Below are 18,591 nucleotides of genomic sequence, written 5' to 3'. Positions count from 1 at the left end.
TTTATTGTGTTAAAACCGATTGAAAAATAATCTGGATCGACAATGTAAACAATATTTCTTTTACTTACATTTCTAAAATTGTTAAATTTAAACTGTTACATTTTGTTATTAATTGATAAAATAATGTGTAATTCACAAACATTTATATTGTAGTTGTATTAAACGTTCAATTTTTTTTATTAAATTATAATACGTTGTAATTTATCATGTCATAAGGTTTATCATCATAAGAATACCTAGAAACGTTATCACACACAAAATTGTATAAATTATAGATATATGTATTAAGTAAAGCGCATAAGTGTTAATAATTTTATCACATGTATACAAATTTGTCTTCAACGAAATAAATATGTCTACCTCGAAATAAATAAACTGTAGCCGTACAGCATTTTTACAATTAAGAACAAATTGTTATAAATTAATAAAAGAACCTGTCACATCGAATTAACTCTAATTACAGGAAAAGTTAATAATTGGTAATAAAAAATTCCTACCCTAATTTAAGAAGATTCTAAAAATGATTAGTCGTATTGGAAATAGCATTTAATTTACATACAAATCATGTGTCATTGACACATCACTACATCAATTTTATATGAAGCAAATATTGTGATAATTGTTATGACGTGCAACGACATAATAGCTCTAGAGGACCATATTGGATTAAGAAACGGAAAAGAAAAATTAAATTTTGAAATTTTTTGTAAAAGAGGAAAAATGTAATTGTTATACAAAAATTATATGATTTAATCAGTAATACAGACTTTAAGATCTTCTTAAACTCTAACTTTTCTTTTGGATATGTTAATTATTTTTTAATCTTTTCATTTACATGTCATTATGGGTGCGTTTCACTTGACGCTCACAATGCTAATGAAATCATTTCATTATTATTTATCAAATGTTAAACAAGGACAAATAATATTCTCGAGCGTTGTAAGCCAAATAAACTGCATCTTATATGCGATACCTAAAAATATACATTAAAATCAATATCTTCAATTATTGTTATTTATTTTACAAGTAAAAATATTATAAAACTAATTTATTTCGAAATAAAAAAAACCTCACATAAAAGAATTAGTTGAAAGATAAAATTGTTGAACTGTGTTAGACGACTTATTGTTAAACGCAATTAGATTTTACAAAAATGATGTAGTTCAAGAATTCATTTTTAAAAAACTTTTGTTTGATGATTCAAAAGATATTTAAATATTCGCTAATTCACAAATTAAATGTAATTTCTTAGATAACATTAAGATACAAAAAGAACAAGACGTGTAAAAGCAATTGTAAAAAAAAAGCATAACATAGATAAATGGAGTACTATAAATAGAATAAAAGTAAGCTCCAATTCGCCGCGCCGGACGCTCGTTATAGATTCACGCCCTGTAACACACTTGCGAGTCGCGCGGCAGCGCGTTGGCCGATAATGAAATTAGAATCGTGGTAGGACGTATCATTCGACCTCCGACCCTCTTCTCCCGATTCTTGTGAAGTCCTTAAAAGTGAACAATGCATCTTGAGTAGTGCGGCAAAGACGTTCAGCCACGCACGTAGTAAACGCGTGCGCGCGCGCCACGAATCAAATAAGGCAGACACAACGAGATACTATGTGTGTGTGTGTATAAATATTGTGTACTAAATATGTACTATTTGCCATAAGAGTGAGTAGTCTTTCGAATAACGGCTAAACCGGTGTCTGTCACACTTAAATTCTCCGAAAATCCTCGTCCCGGATCTTCTTCGCTGATCGAAATAACTGATCCAGTCCGATCTCACGGTGCACAAAACACATACGAGTGTGAAGAGCTATCTCTAGAAGTGTACAGAATTAAATTGATAACATTATGGCTAAGTTCACCAAGCGACAATGGCTTACCTTGATTGTCATTAGTATTGCCGATTTCGCAAATGCCATTTGCGTCTCACTGCAAGCACCGTTCTACCCTCAAGAGGTAAGGATCGATGATTACGGATTCTTCAAAAAAATTGCATTAGTAAGACGTATGTACAATGTATTGGCGAAAACATTTTTACCAAAAACTGTATAGATTGAGACAAGATCTTAGAAATTTGTGGTTTTTCTATGAATATAAATATTCATAGTAGAACATAAAGTCACGTTATTTGTTTAAAAAACCAAAAACGCTCTCAACAACGCCACTCTACATCCTACCATGAATATCTGAAAAATTAAGAATTGCTATATAAGATTTTGCCTTAATTTATGTAGTTTATCTGAGCTTTTTCGTAAAATTTTTTCCACCAGGGTAGAAACTAGCGGTGATCATAACTCTTATTTAAAATATCATAGGAAAAAATTTTCAATCTTTAGATTTCTCTCGCAATTTCAAATGAGAGAGAGAGAGAGAGAGAGAGATAACAATGTTTAAATTACACGCGTTTATAGACATAACAAAATTATTATCATTGATTCACGGTACCATTAAATGTAAATACTTCGTAATTCATGAATTAAAAAAGATTAAAAGAAATAGTTAATCGTGTCAAAAAGAATTTCGAACATGATAGCCAAAGTGTTTACAAATAGCACTATAGTCTTACTACCCTTGTAATGTATACAGAAAGTCAACAGAAATAGAATATATAAATATTTCTCTTGAATTTAAAAATACAAAAGATTATGTAAGTACAAGATTTATGTTTCAGTAAGAAAATTGTATAAATCGTATAAGAAGATTTTCAGTAAAGAAAATCGTATAAATAATATTTCATTAACAAAACGGAGGATTTCTAATGCCAAATGTGAATAGTATTTTTTCATGCTTTCAACCTTTAATACATTAAGCATTTTAAAGAACATTTTCAGTCGCTATCACATTATTTTTTACTTTCCATGACTTTTTTCTGTCGTATTCCATTTATTAAATCATAAATTATTTAATAATAAAAATATAATATAAATTAAAACATAATATAAAAGACACACACACACACACACACATACAAACATTATATAAAAAATATATATATTCTTTAATATATGTATCTATATTGTTATAAATTTTAAACGAAATTTTAATTATCAAAATTGCAGTGATTAAAATATTAGGTATATTATAATAAAACAATTAATTGGTAAAAGTTAATAAAATATTGCGGCATTTTTACAATATTTAAAGTATTTTCAGAGACGTCAAATTATCAAAATTCAGATCATTTTTTTCAGCAGTACAAAGGTTAACGTACGTTGAAGGAATCTTCTCGATAAGTCGAAGAGTCCATCAAGTTCAATTAATTTCTTTCTTAATAAGATCGATATCGTATTTTCACGCGTGCAAAAATAAATCACACTACTAGAAATGCAAAATCTCAATGTCATGTTTTTTGTGATAAGAAGAAGTGGATGTCCATTAAAAAGCAATTTTTATCAAATTACATGCGTTATAGCACGTCAGAATTTATTTGCTTCTGTGATTTAAAAATTTATTACGTACAAACCGATAATAACGAAAAAGTTGGAAATGAAACCTCTTAGTAAACAAGCCTATACTGTAATTTGTTTCTTTTTATTGCATAATAATATGTAGTCCGGAAAAACTGTCTAATTCTTCTTTTAATTAATTAATAAATGAATCACCTTTAACTTATTTTTTAAATATCTTTTTAATAACAATACATAATACCGAATGTATGATTGCATACGTGCAATATATTATGAAATAAAAAGAGAAAACTTACATATAAGATCGAGCTGATAATTTCTTAAATATCAGCAAATGCCAAAAAATTAATATTTTTTTCGCAAATCTAAGTAAAATTTCGAAGAAACACGTGTCAAATGCGTGTCTACGAATGATACACGTGTCTGAAAATGTTGTTCATCTATCGCAAGACAAACGGCGACATTTGATAATTCAGTTTGTATATTATAGTCTCGACGCGTGGAGCAAAGCTCTAAAGTTTATCGGGATATTATCTCGACAAGTATTAATTGCAGTGCGACGCGATAGTCGACCACACTGCTGCGTAGCTCAATGTATCTTCGAGTCGCCAATATTTCGAATGACTTAAAATATCAACGAATTAATACAATATATAACATATATTGAGTTAGGGAGAGTCCTTTTACATATATGTAAAAAGATTCTTCCCCAATCCATCATTTGTTACGAAATTTTCAAATGTTGCAATTATATGATTCGATAGAGCAAAGTTTCAGCTTTAAGAATCTGTGTTTTTAATTGCGGTATGATGATTTTTAACAAAGTTATGAGCAATCAAAATTAGTATGCCCCTTTACTTAACTCGCGAATAACTGAGGAACAAAAAATCATAGAAATATTTTTAAAAACCAATTTTGTAAAGAAAGCCTTCACGATAGTTGAATTTTCGTAAACTTTTTTGGGGCACGTGAAAGACCTCCAAAGTGCAAAGAAAATTTGGTAGAGTTACCAAATTCGTAGAAACTCAAAAAATACAGTAATCTTTCGAAAGTAGAGATTTCAAGCTTTAAAACCTTTTTTTTAAATTTAAATTTTGTTCATTTTTAACTTAAAGATATTATAAAATAAAGGTTCTCTTACATAAAAAACTTTGCTCAACTCAATATGTACAAATGTAATTGACAAAAGTATTCCTTTTTCACAGGCCGAAAAAAAAGGAGCGTCACCATCAGAATATGGACTGGTCTTTGGGATTTTCGAGCTGGTGGTCTTTATTATTAGCCCAATTTACGGACAACATGTAAGTGCAGATGACATAATTATATCAATTAAAGCATAAGATGCATTTTCAACGTCACGATGTGACCTTCTCGCCATAAATCAAATTATTACATTAAATAGATAAAGCTGAGTAATATAATACTTATCTATAATTATCTGTATAGATTACAGATAAGTCTTTTAATTTTCAATTCAGTTGTAAATTTTCATTTATTCGTGCCTTGAGTATTTCAGTTGAGCCAAGACATTTTTTTGTTAAATAATGTGGCTATCGCTACAGATAAAATATTGAAGATAAATATTACGAAATAATCAGAAAAATGATAAAAATAAAGAGCTATAAATATCGCAAATACATGAAATTCGAATTGCAAGTGAACCTATGTAATGATTAAGGTTGCAACACGTAGCGTTGGATCTTGCCGTTTTTCAGGCTCATCTATAGCTATACGTGCGGATATTTGTGGATTATTATTTTTTTGCTAAAGCGTGAAAATATATAATATTTTACACTTTGATAAAAAAAAATATATCCAAAAGTTTGCAAATATTTTCAACAAAAAAAAATTAGATTTTAGCATTCATAATATTTTGTTTGCATTAAATTTTTATCAAAATGTAAGGAATATATATATATACATATAAGTTGTATTACTTTTAAAATTTGTAGAGCTTAAAATTGTATCATCATCCAAGAAAAAATATTCTGCCGATAAGCGGGGAATTCCTCTTATCATTTCCTCTAAACAAAAAATCTTACATAAATCAGGCGCGTGTATTTACATATAACATATATAGGGTTACCGCCCAAGAGTGCGCACTTTTTCTTTGAAACTATATAACCGATATAAGGATCTGAGTTCGGACAGTAAAATGCTTAGATTATTCTTTACACTTTAAACTAGAAGTTTATCAAGTATAAATGTAATACTATGATTCGTTTTTACAGGAGATTAATTTTACTAAGAAAAGGAAAATGCAAACAAGTGTCTTCTCAAGAGTTCGCATTATAGTTCATAATTTTCATTTTTTACTTTTAATATGACTATATAAAAATTATTACAGGTATTAAGTGAATATATCAATAAATACGAAGCAGAACATGCATGTATACAATATAAATCATACGGATTCATTAAGCAACTATTTAATGTAAAAATCGATCAATTCATCCTTAAACATAGAAAAAAAATGATCCAAATCACAAAATTTAAAATATCTCCTTTATTGCTGCAACGATCACAGATCAGCAAATCAAAAAGGCATATTTTGTGTGAAATACAATTTTTACGATCAAATAGTTTTGTCATATAGCTCAATGCGAACTCTTGAGCAATGCGTACTTTTAGGCGGTCTTACTCTACATGCATCTATTATGTAAAAATGAAGATACATAATTAAAAGTAAATTCCTCTATAGAAAATTCTATAATAACTAAAATAATCTTTTGAAATAAAAGATACAAGATACTATATGAAGAAGTTTGTCATTTACGTGCTACCGTATGCATATCAGTCTCGATATCAGTACATACAAGACATTCTTCTAACATTAAATGGATTCTAATCCTAAATCCAGCTAGCACTTTGTACGTTATACGAAATTCCTTTATTTTATAAATTATCTTCTTGAGGTCATATATATAAATAAAAAATCCTCTGATTTTTTTTTATTTATTTACACGGAATCGCTAAATGGCCGAATATTTTTTGAGAGTGATGAAATATGTGCAAGAATACATTATTATAAAAATGAAACTTTATACGCAAGAGACATTTCATTTCTATTAATATATTCTTTCGTCAATTTGGAATCAATATTTCGTACTATTTAAAAAAAAAATTAATATTTATCACAACTCTCTTTTGAATTTAATTTACTATCTTTCGCAGCTCAATCGAATCGGTCCGAAGTTACTATTCAATGGTGGTATCCTGACTACAGGAACCTGCGCTATATTTTTCGGTTTATTGGATAAAGTCGACGGTCATTATCCTTTTATAATTCTATCCTTCTTAATTAGAATTGTGGAGGCAATGGGAAATGCTGCATTTCTAACAGCTAGTTTTGCCATTATTGCTAAAGAATTTCCCAATAATGTTGGTACGACGTTTGCCAGTTTGGAAACATTTTTTGGCTTAGGCCTTATTGTAGGTCCTACTGTTGGAGGTGCACTTTATCAGGTAATATATTCTTACATTAAAAACAAAAATTAACTTGACTGAATGCGTTTAATTTATAGTAATTATTTAGTTTAAACATTTACATATTTGGCTTAACAAAATCTTATAAACTTTAAAACATGTTATTTGTTTAAATTAACAAATATTTACTTGACAGCCCATGATGACTGCTACATTTAATTGAATCGATTAATATTTTTTTCAAATAATTTTTTCCTCAATTTAGTGATTTGCTTATAAGTCTCGCTTATACTTTAAATGCAGATATCTACATTTTGTACATATTCGCAAAATAACGCGTTAATTGCAGCACATTAATATTTTTATCTAAATGCCAATTACGTAAATACGTACTATTTAAAAAAGGTTTTTCTTAAAAGTTGCTAAAACATACGTGCTCATAAAAAAAACTATCGTATCAAATTACAAAACCCAAGTGATATATATATTGTACTATCTTTATTGAGTAAAAGGTAGAAAAATAATACTATTTTTATTATTTATTTAACTCTAATGATATGTATCGCAAGTCTGTTTGCGTTGCATGCACTTTTTACATTCAGCATCTTCACTTTCTCTTTTTTCAACACCTAAATATATATCTATCTTATTTTAAGTTTAAAAATATTTTAGGATTTCAAGTAACGCGGCGAAAAGACCTCATTTGTATAAAAGATTCGGTACGTGTGTTGGACTTATTAATATTATATTGTATTATTAGATAGGAGGATATACCACACCATTCGCGGTCCTTGGCTCAGCATTGTTCGTAGCAGCTGTTAGCACTGCTTTCATTTTACCGGTACATAATAACAACGATAATGATGCACACAATACTGGAGGTAGTGTTTATTCAAATAAATATTTAAATCATGTGATCACGATCCTATATTGATTTTATATACAATACATAATTTATTATGAATTCGTAGGAGTAATGAAAGTTTTGAGAATTCCCGGTGTGATGATCGCCTCCATGTCAATAATTGGGACGAGCATGAGCATCGGATTTTTACAAGCGACACTGGAACCGCATCTGAGGCAATTCAAATTAAGCCCAGTCGTGTTAGGACTAATGTTTGTGATTAATGGCGGTACCTACGCGCTAACTGCGCCTGCATGGGGCTGGCTTTGCGACAATTACTGGCACCCAAAGGTAATTTCATATTGCAAATATAGAAAAAAGATTATTAAGATTCTACATAAAATTACAACTTTCAATTGAATTATCTCCATAAATTGCAATAATTACATCACAAATAATACCAAGCGTAATCACGAGTTCGCCTCCGCCCCAACGCATTACATCAGATTTAAGATATCATTGTAAATATATATCAGCACAAAAAAGACGTAACGCTCTTCAGGTAGCAACCGTCGCTGGTTGCTTTCTCGTAATGATCGGTTTCTCGCTGGTCGGTCCAGCACCGTTTATCCCGTCGACCATTACAATCTGGATGCCTATCAGCGGACTCGTGATCCATGGCTTAGGCATGGCTGCTCAACTGGTTGCAAGCTTCACGGATGCCTTACGGACATCTATGTAAGTCGTGCAAAAGAATAATTCTAAATCATCTCAATTATTTTCGTGCAATGCGCAAGTCAACTGTTGCAGTTTAAGTTGTAAATTAATGAACTTCAAACATTGTTATAAATGGATAATGCTTTTAATTCGTGTTTCATGTCAAGATCATTTGGATTTCCAAATAATCTTGAAACTTATGGCCTTATCAGCGGATTATGGACAAGTACGTTTGCTCTTGGAGCTTTTATCGGACCCAGCATCGCTGGAATTCTACTGGATAAAATCGGTTTTAGAAATGGTTCCATGTTTATCGTGTTACTTCACATGCTAGTGGTATGTTCTCTGATTTATTTGATGTACAATATATATCATATATAATATGTAGAATATTTTTCAATTAAAAAAATTGGTTTTTTAGCTCAAATCTAGTTGTAAGCTGTTTAAAAAGAAACACCATAGCCTAATGCAATCTTTCTTTGCAAAAAGAATCATAAAAATTTAAAATTATACTCTCAAAATGAGTACTATACTTACAATTATATACAAAACTATGTTTACACGCACATCCTTTAATAATATCCATAGTTATAAAATTGGCCAATACGCAAAAACAATTCCTCTGAAGAATTGAATGACTTTGATTGACCAATTACTAACTACCGTTTGTGTCTGTAAACGTAGTCATTGATACCTAGCTAGGCATAAAATTTCGTCTTACTTGAATAATCATAAACTCTTTAAAAAATCAAATTTTTCGATTTCAAAAATTAATTAACATTATTTGTCGATTATTTACAAACTATACAAATATCTCGAATTTAAACTTTCATACAATATAATTGTTCGGTGGTTTGTGTCTAAACCACAATAAAATTGTTTGCATTAATTTTTTTCGCAGGGCGTGATAGCCGCAGTGTTTTTGAGCAGCTGCAGTCGTGCACCCAAGCCATATGTCGAAATCTCGACGGTTGAAAATCTCAGAGCACCACTGATGGAGAGTGACCGATTAGGCGGTAGCAGAAGTGTGCATCCGAATGGACGGGGCCAGGGTGTGCCGATCGACAGGCCCGGCGGCATGAATTCGCTGATCGTGTGTAACAGTTATTCGAATAGAGCCGGTGCATGGTCCAGGGCATCGTACAGCGGCCGCTACTCTCACAGTTACGGTTCCATAGAAAATAAACGTTATCTAGAGCTCACCACGTGATAACGAACGTTCAGCATTGTGTCCGGAAACGGCAATAAGAGTATAAGATTAGATTTTGTCACTCCATTCGTCATCACTTCTCTGGTTCCCATCATCGTAATCATTCAATTCGCAAATACACATAAGAGACTATTTCTTATTCAAAAAGAATATCAGGTAAAAATTAATGTTCCATTATTTGCTTTATCGGTAAGCTAATAATAACCACAAATTTAACTTAATATCTTTATGATAAAATTTATACGATAATAATATAAATATTTTCATAAAGCCCACTTAAATTTACAATATTATCATGATAAAAGGATATAAAGTGGCACTGACAATAAAAAAAACTAACTTAAGCACGTCTATTAGTACAGCAAAATTAAAATTAATTTTATCTACATCACCAAACGCAAAATTTTAACATATGCATACATATAGGATACGTATCATTTCTCTGATGCCATATAATGTATCACAACTATATTGAATTATGTTGAACTAAGTTATGTTATCATAAAGTAAGGTATTATGATCATTATCATAAGAATTTAAAAAAATAGTTTCGTAAATCAATGATTTAACCCATTAAAAGAAATACGCGAATTCCTTTCACGCGCTGTCTTCACTATCTTGACCACGTACTACCTTAATTTTTATTCTTAAAAAAGTAAGTTTTACAATATTTTCACTTATACAGTACTAATTAAATCGATAGAGGAATGTAATTTACAATCAAATGTAAATGTAATTTTAGAATAATGATACGTAAATTGTGAGATTTTTCTCTTCTTATGTCTAAGATTTTAAAGACTGCATGTTACGGACAAAATTCACAAGTGGGCAGTGTCGACTTTGTTCGGGTAATGTCAACATTACTCAACGCGGTTAGGTTGTTGACCGGGCAATACCGACATTGTACAGCAGGCAACTCGGACAATGTTAACATTACTCATTACACGGACTTTGCCTGTAACACAATATACAAAAGTTACAATATTTAAGGGATAAAACAACCAATCTCCAAAGAAAGTCGAATAAAACATATAGTGGATGCATAAAATGCTTCAAGCAGTATTCACAGAGTGCATTATCGCCGATCGTTTTATCACGGTTTACTTAACGGACTCATGCTACACTCTACCCTTTCTGTTAAACTCAAGTCTACTTCGATTCTTCCGCTACTATTACTGTTGCAATAACATCTACCCACACACACACACACACACATATGCACGCGTTTCGCTACTGATCAGGAATGGTTTTACTTTTATGTTTTCTTAGGTATTTTTCTTTGAAGAGATCGAAAATAATCATTATAATAATACCATATTTAAGGAAAAAAATTGGTACATCGAAATAAAGTAAATATAAAAATCCTTTTTCGCCATCGTTATAAAAGTCTGTTACGATTTAATAATTTATTTATAAAATTAATTCCGAATTGTGGATCAATTGCAAATAATATTGCGCCACAAAATGTTAATGATATAGATTACATTTTTTATAATAACATTTGTTATCTTAGTACCTTCACTTTGAGCATTGCGCATCGCATGGTTTTATTCATCTTAAGTATTTCGACGTACTAATTTTTCCTTAAGTCTGGCTTTATCATAATGATTATTTCCAGTGTCTATGAAGAAAAAATCCCCGAGCGCGATAGCGGAACGTTCGAAAATTTCTACTCTCCTTTCATTCTTCAATCGGAACATACATTTTATCAATACAGCTTATGATAATCGTTGAATAGTGTTATTTTCTTCAAAAAGAAATATTGCCCTTATGATCCGCATCACGACTAGTGTATCTAACATTTATAATCAAGGTTCTTTGTTTTATATAATATTAAATTTAACAGTATAAAGTACGGCGTAATCATCTTGCTATATAAGTTTCTATTTTATAGCGTAAAAAATAGCATCAATATCGAATATTTTATAGCATTGAACAAATCGAGAAACTTGGCCGATATTTGATTGATGGAGCTTGAATCTAGAATTATGCGATTATGCCGTTGCATAAACCTGTACTTGCAACGGCATAATTCTAGGTTAAAGTTGCAACAGAAAAGGTAACGGACGTTGTGGGTGTTAATGGTGTCGTCGATATCATGTGCAAATGGCTTTCGTAACAAGTTTGCTGCGTGATTATTGCCAATCATTATTGCAACTGTTCACACGAGAAAGAATCTAAATATTGAAATTGTAAATATACTATTTTTAATTATACATATACTCTAAATCTTTGGAAGTGTGTTCAAAATTGAGTCAGTCTTGGCAAAAAAGTAATAATTATCCATTCTTGAACAAGAGTTTTTACTCTTTTGAAGTGAGATTTATTCTAAAGAAATAAAATTTCCTTTTTTTGGAGTGAAACTTTATCTTAGAACGACTTTCACTTCTTGGAGCAAATTTCACTCCAAAAAAAGTGAAATTTACAACAAAAGAATGATATCTTACTCTTAAAGAGTAAAATCTGCTACTTTTGTTCAAAAGTGAAAATATTTTTACTCTTTTTTCAAAACTGGCTCAATTTTTAGTCTTTTAAAGAGAGATTTTACTCCAAAAAATTTAGAGAATATTATTTCACCGCTGAATGATTATGAGTAACGTATCATGTTTGAGTAGGATATACTTTTTAATATATTTTATAAAATATTGTAGGATATTTTTATATATAAAAATAAAATAATAGAGGATAAATACACGTATAGTAGCAGTTGTAACATTATAAATCTATCCAATAAAAGCTTTTTTATTTAAAATATAATTTCAAATTAATTTTTTTAATTCTGCTGTGAATGCTATTATTGTTTTACGAATACATTAATTAATGTATTCGTTAATTAAATACATGTAATTAACTACTCTAATGAGAATGAGATAACGAAGATCTGACATAAAATAATTAAAAAAATGTTATTTAATAAAGCTTTAGTTTTACATATAAAATTTTCAATTTCTTTAAAAAAAAAACGAAAAAAAGACTTTCTTACAATGTTACGTACAATATTTCTCTTTTTTTTTTCCCTCTGTTTATATCTTATATATTAGAAGCTGATGCATTCCTGTTTAAAGATACGCATCCTTTCCTCTTCTTCATGAAATTCACTTTCATAGATCTCTCAATGCTTTTAACTACCGTATCGAGTTGTCGAACGTGCTTGACAAACGCAGTTCTTTCCTGCGCTCGATTTTGAATTCCAAGCTGTTCACGCATACGACACGCCCACACACGTGCACGAATTCTTTAACAATGTATGCACGACTGTCTCTTTTCTCGCTCCCGTCTGTGGATATATAACAATGCGAAAAAAAAGGCGCGTTCTGTGAACTCCGCACGTGCAAATGTGTGCGTCGATGATTCATAACTCAAATATTAAAAGTAGATAATCTCGCGGTTCCGAGAAAGGACACATTGCTAACATGTTTGGTCACCATTTTAAGATACTTAAACTTAGATAAATCTTTTTTCAATAATTGACTTTAAAGTCTATTTATATCATAAAACACAACCCATTTGCATTTTATCAGACAATTGTGATGTTCAATTTGTTAATAAATTGATTTACTTTAAAACTGACATGAAAATACGATTTAGAGTATTACAAATTTAATATATATATTATTATATTACTTATAACAATTCTAAGAATTATATATCGTCTTATTACGGAAACTATCTTTTTACGTTTAAATTTTTTAAAACAGACAATATAATTTTTTTAATGAAATTATTGATTTCGATACAAGATGCATACAAAAATTGTTTAAACTTTTTCTTATTTGACTAACCGAACGTTTAAAGTTTATTGCAAGAACTCAAGCATCTTCCTAACTAATTTTATTGCATCTGCACGAGAATGTGCAACACGTAAAGCTAAATAACGCGCTACTGTTTCCGTAACTATTTCGTATTCCACAGATCGTCGTGTTCACTCGTGTGCATCGACCTGTCAGTAAATGATTCTGCTATTTCTACAATGCGCTAGCAAAACTCTATTCGGCACTTCTTGCTAAAGATTGCCTTTCGCATTATGTGATTGTTGCATATCAAATCGATGATTGACATATCAAAATTAATTTATTGATCCATTGTATTCACGTGAAATATGTCAAATTCGTATAATGCACCTGAAGTAAATTAAAATAAAATAATCTATGAAAGATATACAATACATCTAAGTAAGTAGAGAATTTGTTTACATCAATTAAATATATTAACATTGTTCATACAAAGAATTACATTTTTACCTTCGTAAAACTAAGTATGTTTATAAAGTAAAGATGAAAAAGGCGCTTCGTATATACATATACATACGAGCGGAAGGAAGCAGTGAAAGAGAGTAGACAGAGAAAAAAAAGAGAGAAAGAGAGAATCCGAGAGTCTTTGTCTTACCCTCTTTAAACACAACCGCGCACGAAAGCGAAGTGAAGGAACGAAAGGAAGACGAGGGAATTATTAACGCATACGGCGTTGCTCACCGGTGTGCATCGAAGTGTTCGTCGAAGCACTAGCTTCCCTCCTTTCGACCCGACACCCCACGGTCCTCTTTTCCCCCACGATTCTCAATGACGAGACATAAGGCGTTACGTCGCGAATTCCTACGGATCTTATCGTCCCGGCTGGCTGAATGCAAGAATCCAGCCGGAAGGAACAGCATGGTCGAGGGCAACACGATTGCAATTATTGCAATTACGTAATAATCGCTCCCTTTTAACGTAATTGAAGAGACAGTGTCCGAAATTAATTTCATTCTTAAATGTGCAATTAACCCTTTATTTGCGTACGTACATCTAGCTGAAAGAATTCCATGACAAAAGAAAGTGAAATTTGAAATAAATAATTAGTCGAAGCTTGTTATTGTTAATTCAGAACATTTGTTTAATTCAAATCTAATTAAATATAAATTTGAAGGTTTGAAACAGTCTTCCTAGGACTCATATATAATTACTTTTTGAGTCAAGCCCCTATTCCGTAACTTTTAACGACTATTGGTGTCGTTACATTGTCGTTGCGCAGCTTCTTTGCCATGTACGTTAAAACCTTTGCGCAACGACATTGTAACGATATCATTACTGTGAATTACAGAATAGGAGGCTTATAATCTAATCTGTAACAGCTGCAATTCTTAACGACTGTAACAATATCGTTACATTGTTGCGCAGCTTTTTCACTATATACAAAACCTGTGCAACGACAATATAAAGATATAATTACTGTGTGTCGTTAAGAGTTACAGAATAGAACTATTAAACACCTATTCTATAATTCTTAATAACTGTAATAGTATCGTTACATTATTGTTGCGCAGTTTTTTTATGATACTATGTAGAAAACCTACGCAACAACAATATAAAGATATCGGGAGATATCGTTATGACAGTCGTTAAGAATTATAGAATCGAGGGGTAACCACTATCTGAAATATTGTCCCACAGATTACATGATTTCATTTAATTTTACATAATTTTCTTTGATGGCAAATAATTTTCCTCACTATATATACGGTCATTTGGTAAAATAAACGATTTTATTTAATATTACACAATTATTTCTTGTACTTACATATGTAATTATCGAAATTTCATATAAATTTTATAATAATTTCAGGGATTCCGTCTCACGATTACATTAAGTGATTACTCCCTCGTATAGAATAGGATCCATATTTTTTTTAATCGAATTTTTTTATCAACTTGTAAAAATCAAAGCAAAGAATGTCTATTTAGATATTTGATGGAAAAGTCCAAAAAAAATGTCAGTATCTTTATCAGCATCGTCCTTGTGGAATAGAAATAAGAATAATCATATCGTAAATATCGAAATCAGCTGTCGTGTAAAAGACAGCCACCTTGCTCCACACTTCCCTTGTTCCTCGACCTACCATCAGGTGCACTTATCAGGTGAGGTGCTGCCACCTGAGCAGGTACACAAACAGGTAAAGACAAACATAATGCTCACGCACACGTACAAGTAACCTGCGAAAAGGAGCAGGTCTGTGGAAAGGGGGTTGCCGGTCGTTCCTCCCACCTTGCGCCCTGTCAACCGGTAGAGGGGCCCCGATGCGCAAGCGCAAAGACCCGTGGGTCCTTTGCACTGAGAACGAACGGCCGAGACCCGACTCTGAAGTCCGTTTCTGTCGTAGGGGAAGTTGCCGCGGAACGTGCTGATCGTCAACGTTTCTCTCAGCGGTTTATAACTTCCATCCTCCGCGAGTTCTTGTTTTGATTTTTTTTTTTTTTTATTTCATCTCCTCTTCTTCCTTTCTTTTTTTTCCTTCGTCACGATTCGTTCGCGAGTGAAACGTGCGCACGATTTTGGGATTTCGATACGCATTATCAGTGACGAAAGAGAAAGAAAGAGAGAGAAATTACTCGTGTTTATCAGTGTGCACTGTGCCATGGGGATCTAGGAACACCGGTCAGGGTGAGTTATTAATTATGTTATCTGACGAAATTAATTTTTTCTTAATCCTCTAAAGAATACAAGTACAAAACACTTTATGAGACTAAAATTATGTAACAAATTCTCCTCAGAAAGAAATATCTTATTTAAAGAAGAAAGCTACATTTTTTTCATTTTACTGATTATTTATAAATAGAAAGAAAAAATAAATTTTTTAATTTTAAATAGATACTGTTAATTTTTTAAAATTTGTGCTTTTTAGAATTAAAAAAACAGCATTTACAATTTGCGATAATAATACAAGTAAGCTTAAATGAATATAGAAATTTATTAAATGGATAGAGAACATTAATCCTTTAGAAAACGATAATATACATACTTAAAAAATTTTACAGCTTTTCCTTAAATAATATTTATTATAATTGCAATGTATTTCTTGCCTCAAAATATGACACTGTCACGTATAATATTGTTTGAACGCGATTATAGTGGTTTTCCCATTCGTGAAGATTAAAAGTGTCCGATTTTTAATACTGATGAGAATTTCATATACTTCTCTCCCTCCCTCCCTCCCCCCCTCCTCTCTCTCTCATATATGTACATATATATGTGTATATAAATTATTATTCCTTTTTCAAATATAAGATAAAGTATAAATTTTACATAAATCAATACTAACATTAGAAAATACATAAATCCATTCAAGACATTAGAAACTCGCTAATGGCCTCTATAGCATCTTTATGACATTATGAAATTGTTCTAAACATGTTGGTCTGTGCCATTCACTTTTTATGAGAAGTAAAAAAGTGGAAATATTGAAAGGTGAATGATAATAAAATTGTCAATTAATTTACACGACGCGATTTGTAAAATCTTGGTTTATCTTGGAACCTTACGTTGTTCTTCTGAATATGTGTAGAATTTTTTTTAAATATTTGTTTCACGAATATTCAAAGGCGATGTTACGCTCATCTAACTATCGCAAGAACATGATAATTATTATTAATCTAATCGTAATTGCGATCTTCTATGGAACACACACAGGAATCTCCGCAACATTTACGTTAATATTTCCATAGCACGAAAGTGCAATGCGATCCCCGGCTCGCCGCGGAGGTAAATAGCCGAGTGGAGCACTGACCGGTGATTTGAATGCGCGATGCAGTCGCCAGGCGCTACGATTCATAAACGCTCCGTATCTGCTCTCTGTACTTGGTAGCAGAAATACGATACACGCACGCTCGTATAAACATCATTGCAATTTATCATCAGACAGTGATGTATTGCACGTGTATTGCTGTCGCAATATAAATAATTTTCCTGTAATTTTATTGTCTTAACGACATCCTCTATGGACGAAATTGTTGTCTTTCTGCGATAAGGAACAGCATTCGTTCCGCTTATAAAAATCAAAAATTAGTCACAAGGATTGATAGATCCACTTTCCTTTTAGGTTTTCAAAAATAGGTCACGATTGATACACTTGCAATTTTTTTCATGTTAATCTCATTTTAAGGTTTAGTAAATACACATAATTATGTTTGAAGAACCAATACATTTTCATTTTACCGCTTACCATATGGCGTGACGTTCCGTTGTATGAAATGCCTCGAGAAAATTATCGATTATAATAGCTGGTTTTGATCGTCGCGCGGTGCTGGCTCTCGTTTTATGAACCACCTTCGATTTTACGCCGAAAAAAGACACGCGCTCAATTATTTCGCGTGTAGGTTACAATCAGCTAGGGTATTTGAAATTGTGATTCCAGGCGTGTCCGAGAAGGGAAGGTTAGGGCGAGCAGACGAATGAACGAACGGACGAACAGACGGACGGATGGATGGACGTAAGTATCGTGCGTATGTGCACGTATACATCGTCGGAGATCAAATCACGTTAGCCTAATGTCGGGAACGAACACGTTCGTACGTGGGTGGTTGTATCCACGCTGGAATCTCGACGGCGATTCAACATCCTGTGGTTTCATACCGCTAAAGGATTCCCGTAGGAATCCAATCTCACGCAGCATCTCTTTAATGTGAGAAGGGAATACAGGCCTGTTAGCCGAGAAGCGATAGAGAGTAATCGTAGTTAATTTGGATAATTTACGAGTTAAGACAATTGTAGGTCTCTACAATCACCGTAAGCGACAGAATAAAAATATTGGAGTTTTTTTTTAATTATACATTTTCATTTTATATATAATTCAAAAAATAAAACTTTAAGGTAAAATATAAATATTTAAAACGTATCTTGTATACAATTTAATACTGTTTAACATATGTTTGAAATATGAATGAAATATTAACAATATGATTTGCAAACAAAAGAAACGTGACATCATCAAAGATGATGTTATTTAAAAATCTTAATTAGCGACGATATTTTATTTTTAGTACGATTGTGATGTCATAGAAGGTAATCATAGAAGGCATCGCGGGTTCATGATCTCTTTTATCTTCTCTTTTCCTCCTCAATTCGCGTAAACAGGACGCAGAAAACAAGCGTCATGCTCAACGGATCGAACGAAGATCGTGCGAACTACGGGTGCGCAATTAATCTCCATTTCGCGCAATTTCCTATATC

At 31.6% G+C, this 18,591-nt stretch overlaps 2 protein-coding genes across 2 annotated transcripts in view; both read left to right on the top strand.

Annotated features, from left to right (window-relative positions):
• Window positions 1–1,620: 1,620 nt before the first annotated feature.
• On the top strand, window positions 1,621–9,613 carry LOC108781494 (MFS-type transporter SLC18B1). Its single transcript, XM_018549465.1, has 8 exons — window positions 1,621–1,961; window positions 4,618–4,713; window positions 6,587–6,877; window positions 7,599–7,719; window positions 7,810–8,033; window positions 8,245–8,420; window positions 8,567–8,735; window positions 9,301–9,613. Exons 1-8 carry the CDS (start codon window positions 1,854–1,856, stop codon window positions 9,607–9,609), a joined length of 1,494 nt encoding a protein of 497 aa, XP_018404967.1. The 5' UTR covers window positions 1,621–1,853; the 3' UTR covers window positions 9,610–9,613.
• Window positions 9,614–15,859: 6,246 nt separating this feature from the next.
• The window catches only part of LOC108781487 (uncharacterized), a 43,737-nt gene continuing 41,005 nt past the window's right edge, over window positions 15,860–18,591 (top strand). The window contains exon 1 of the mRNA XM_018549453.1: window positions 15,860–16,026. The gene's annotated coding sequence lies outside the window, so the exon portion shown is untranslated. The remainder of the gene's footprint in view (window positions 16,027–18,591) is intronic.

This window comes from Cyphomyrmex costatus, unplaced genomic scaffold (assembly GCF_001594065.2).
Source record: "Cyphomyrmex costatus isolate MS0001 unplaced genomic scaffold, Ccosl1.0 scaffold825, whole genome shotgun sequence".
NCBI classification, from domain to species: Eukaryota; Metazoa; Arthropoda; class Insecta; order Hymenoptera; family Formicidae; genus Cyphomyrmex; species Cyphomyrmex costatus.
Note: the sequence above shows the minus strand (reverse complement) of the source record. Positions and strands in the feature narration are given on the sequence as shown.

What these genes read in the sequence shown, in the direction of transcription:
- LOC108781494 (XM_018549465.1), top strand. Translation starts at nt 1,854, where the DNA reads ATGGCTAAGTTCACCAAGCGACAATGGCTTACCTTGATTGTCATTAGT. An exon ending in CACCGTTCTACCCTCAAGAG is followed by an intron (nt 1,962 to 4,617) that starts GTAAGGATCGAT and finishes CCTTTTTCACAG; the next exon opens with GCCGAAAAAAAAGGAGCGTC. An exon ending in TGATGCACACAATACTGGAG is followed by an intron (nt 7,720 to 7,809) that starts GTAGTGTTTATT and finishes ATGAATTCGTAG; the next exon opens with GAGTAATGAAAGTTTTGAGA.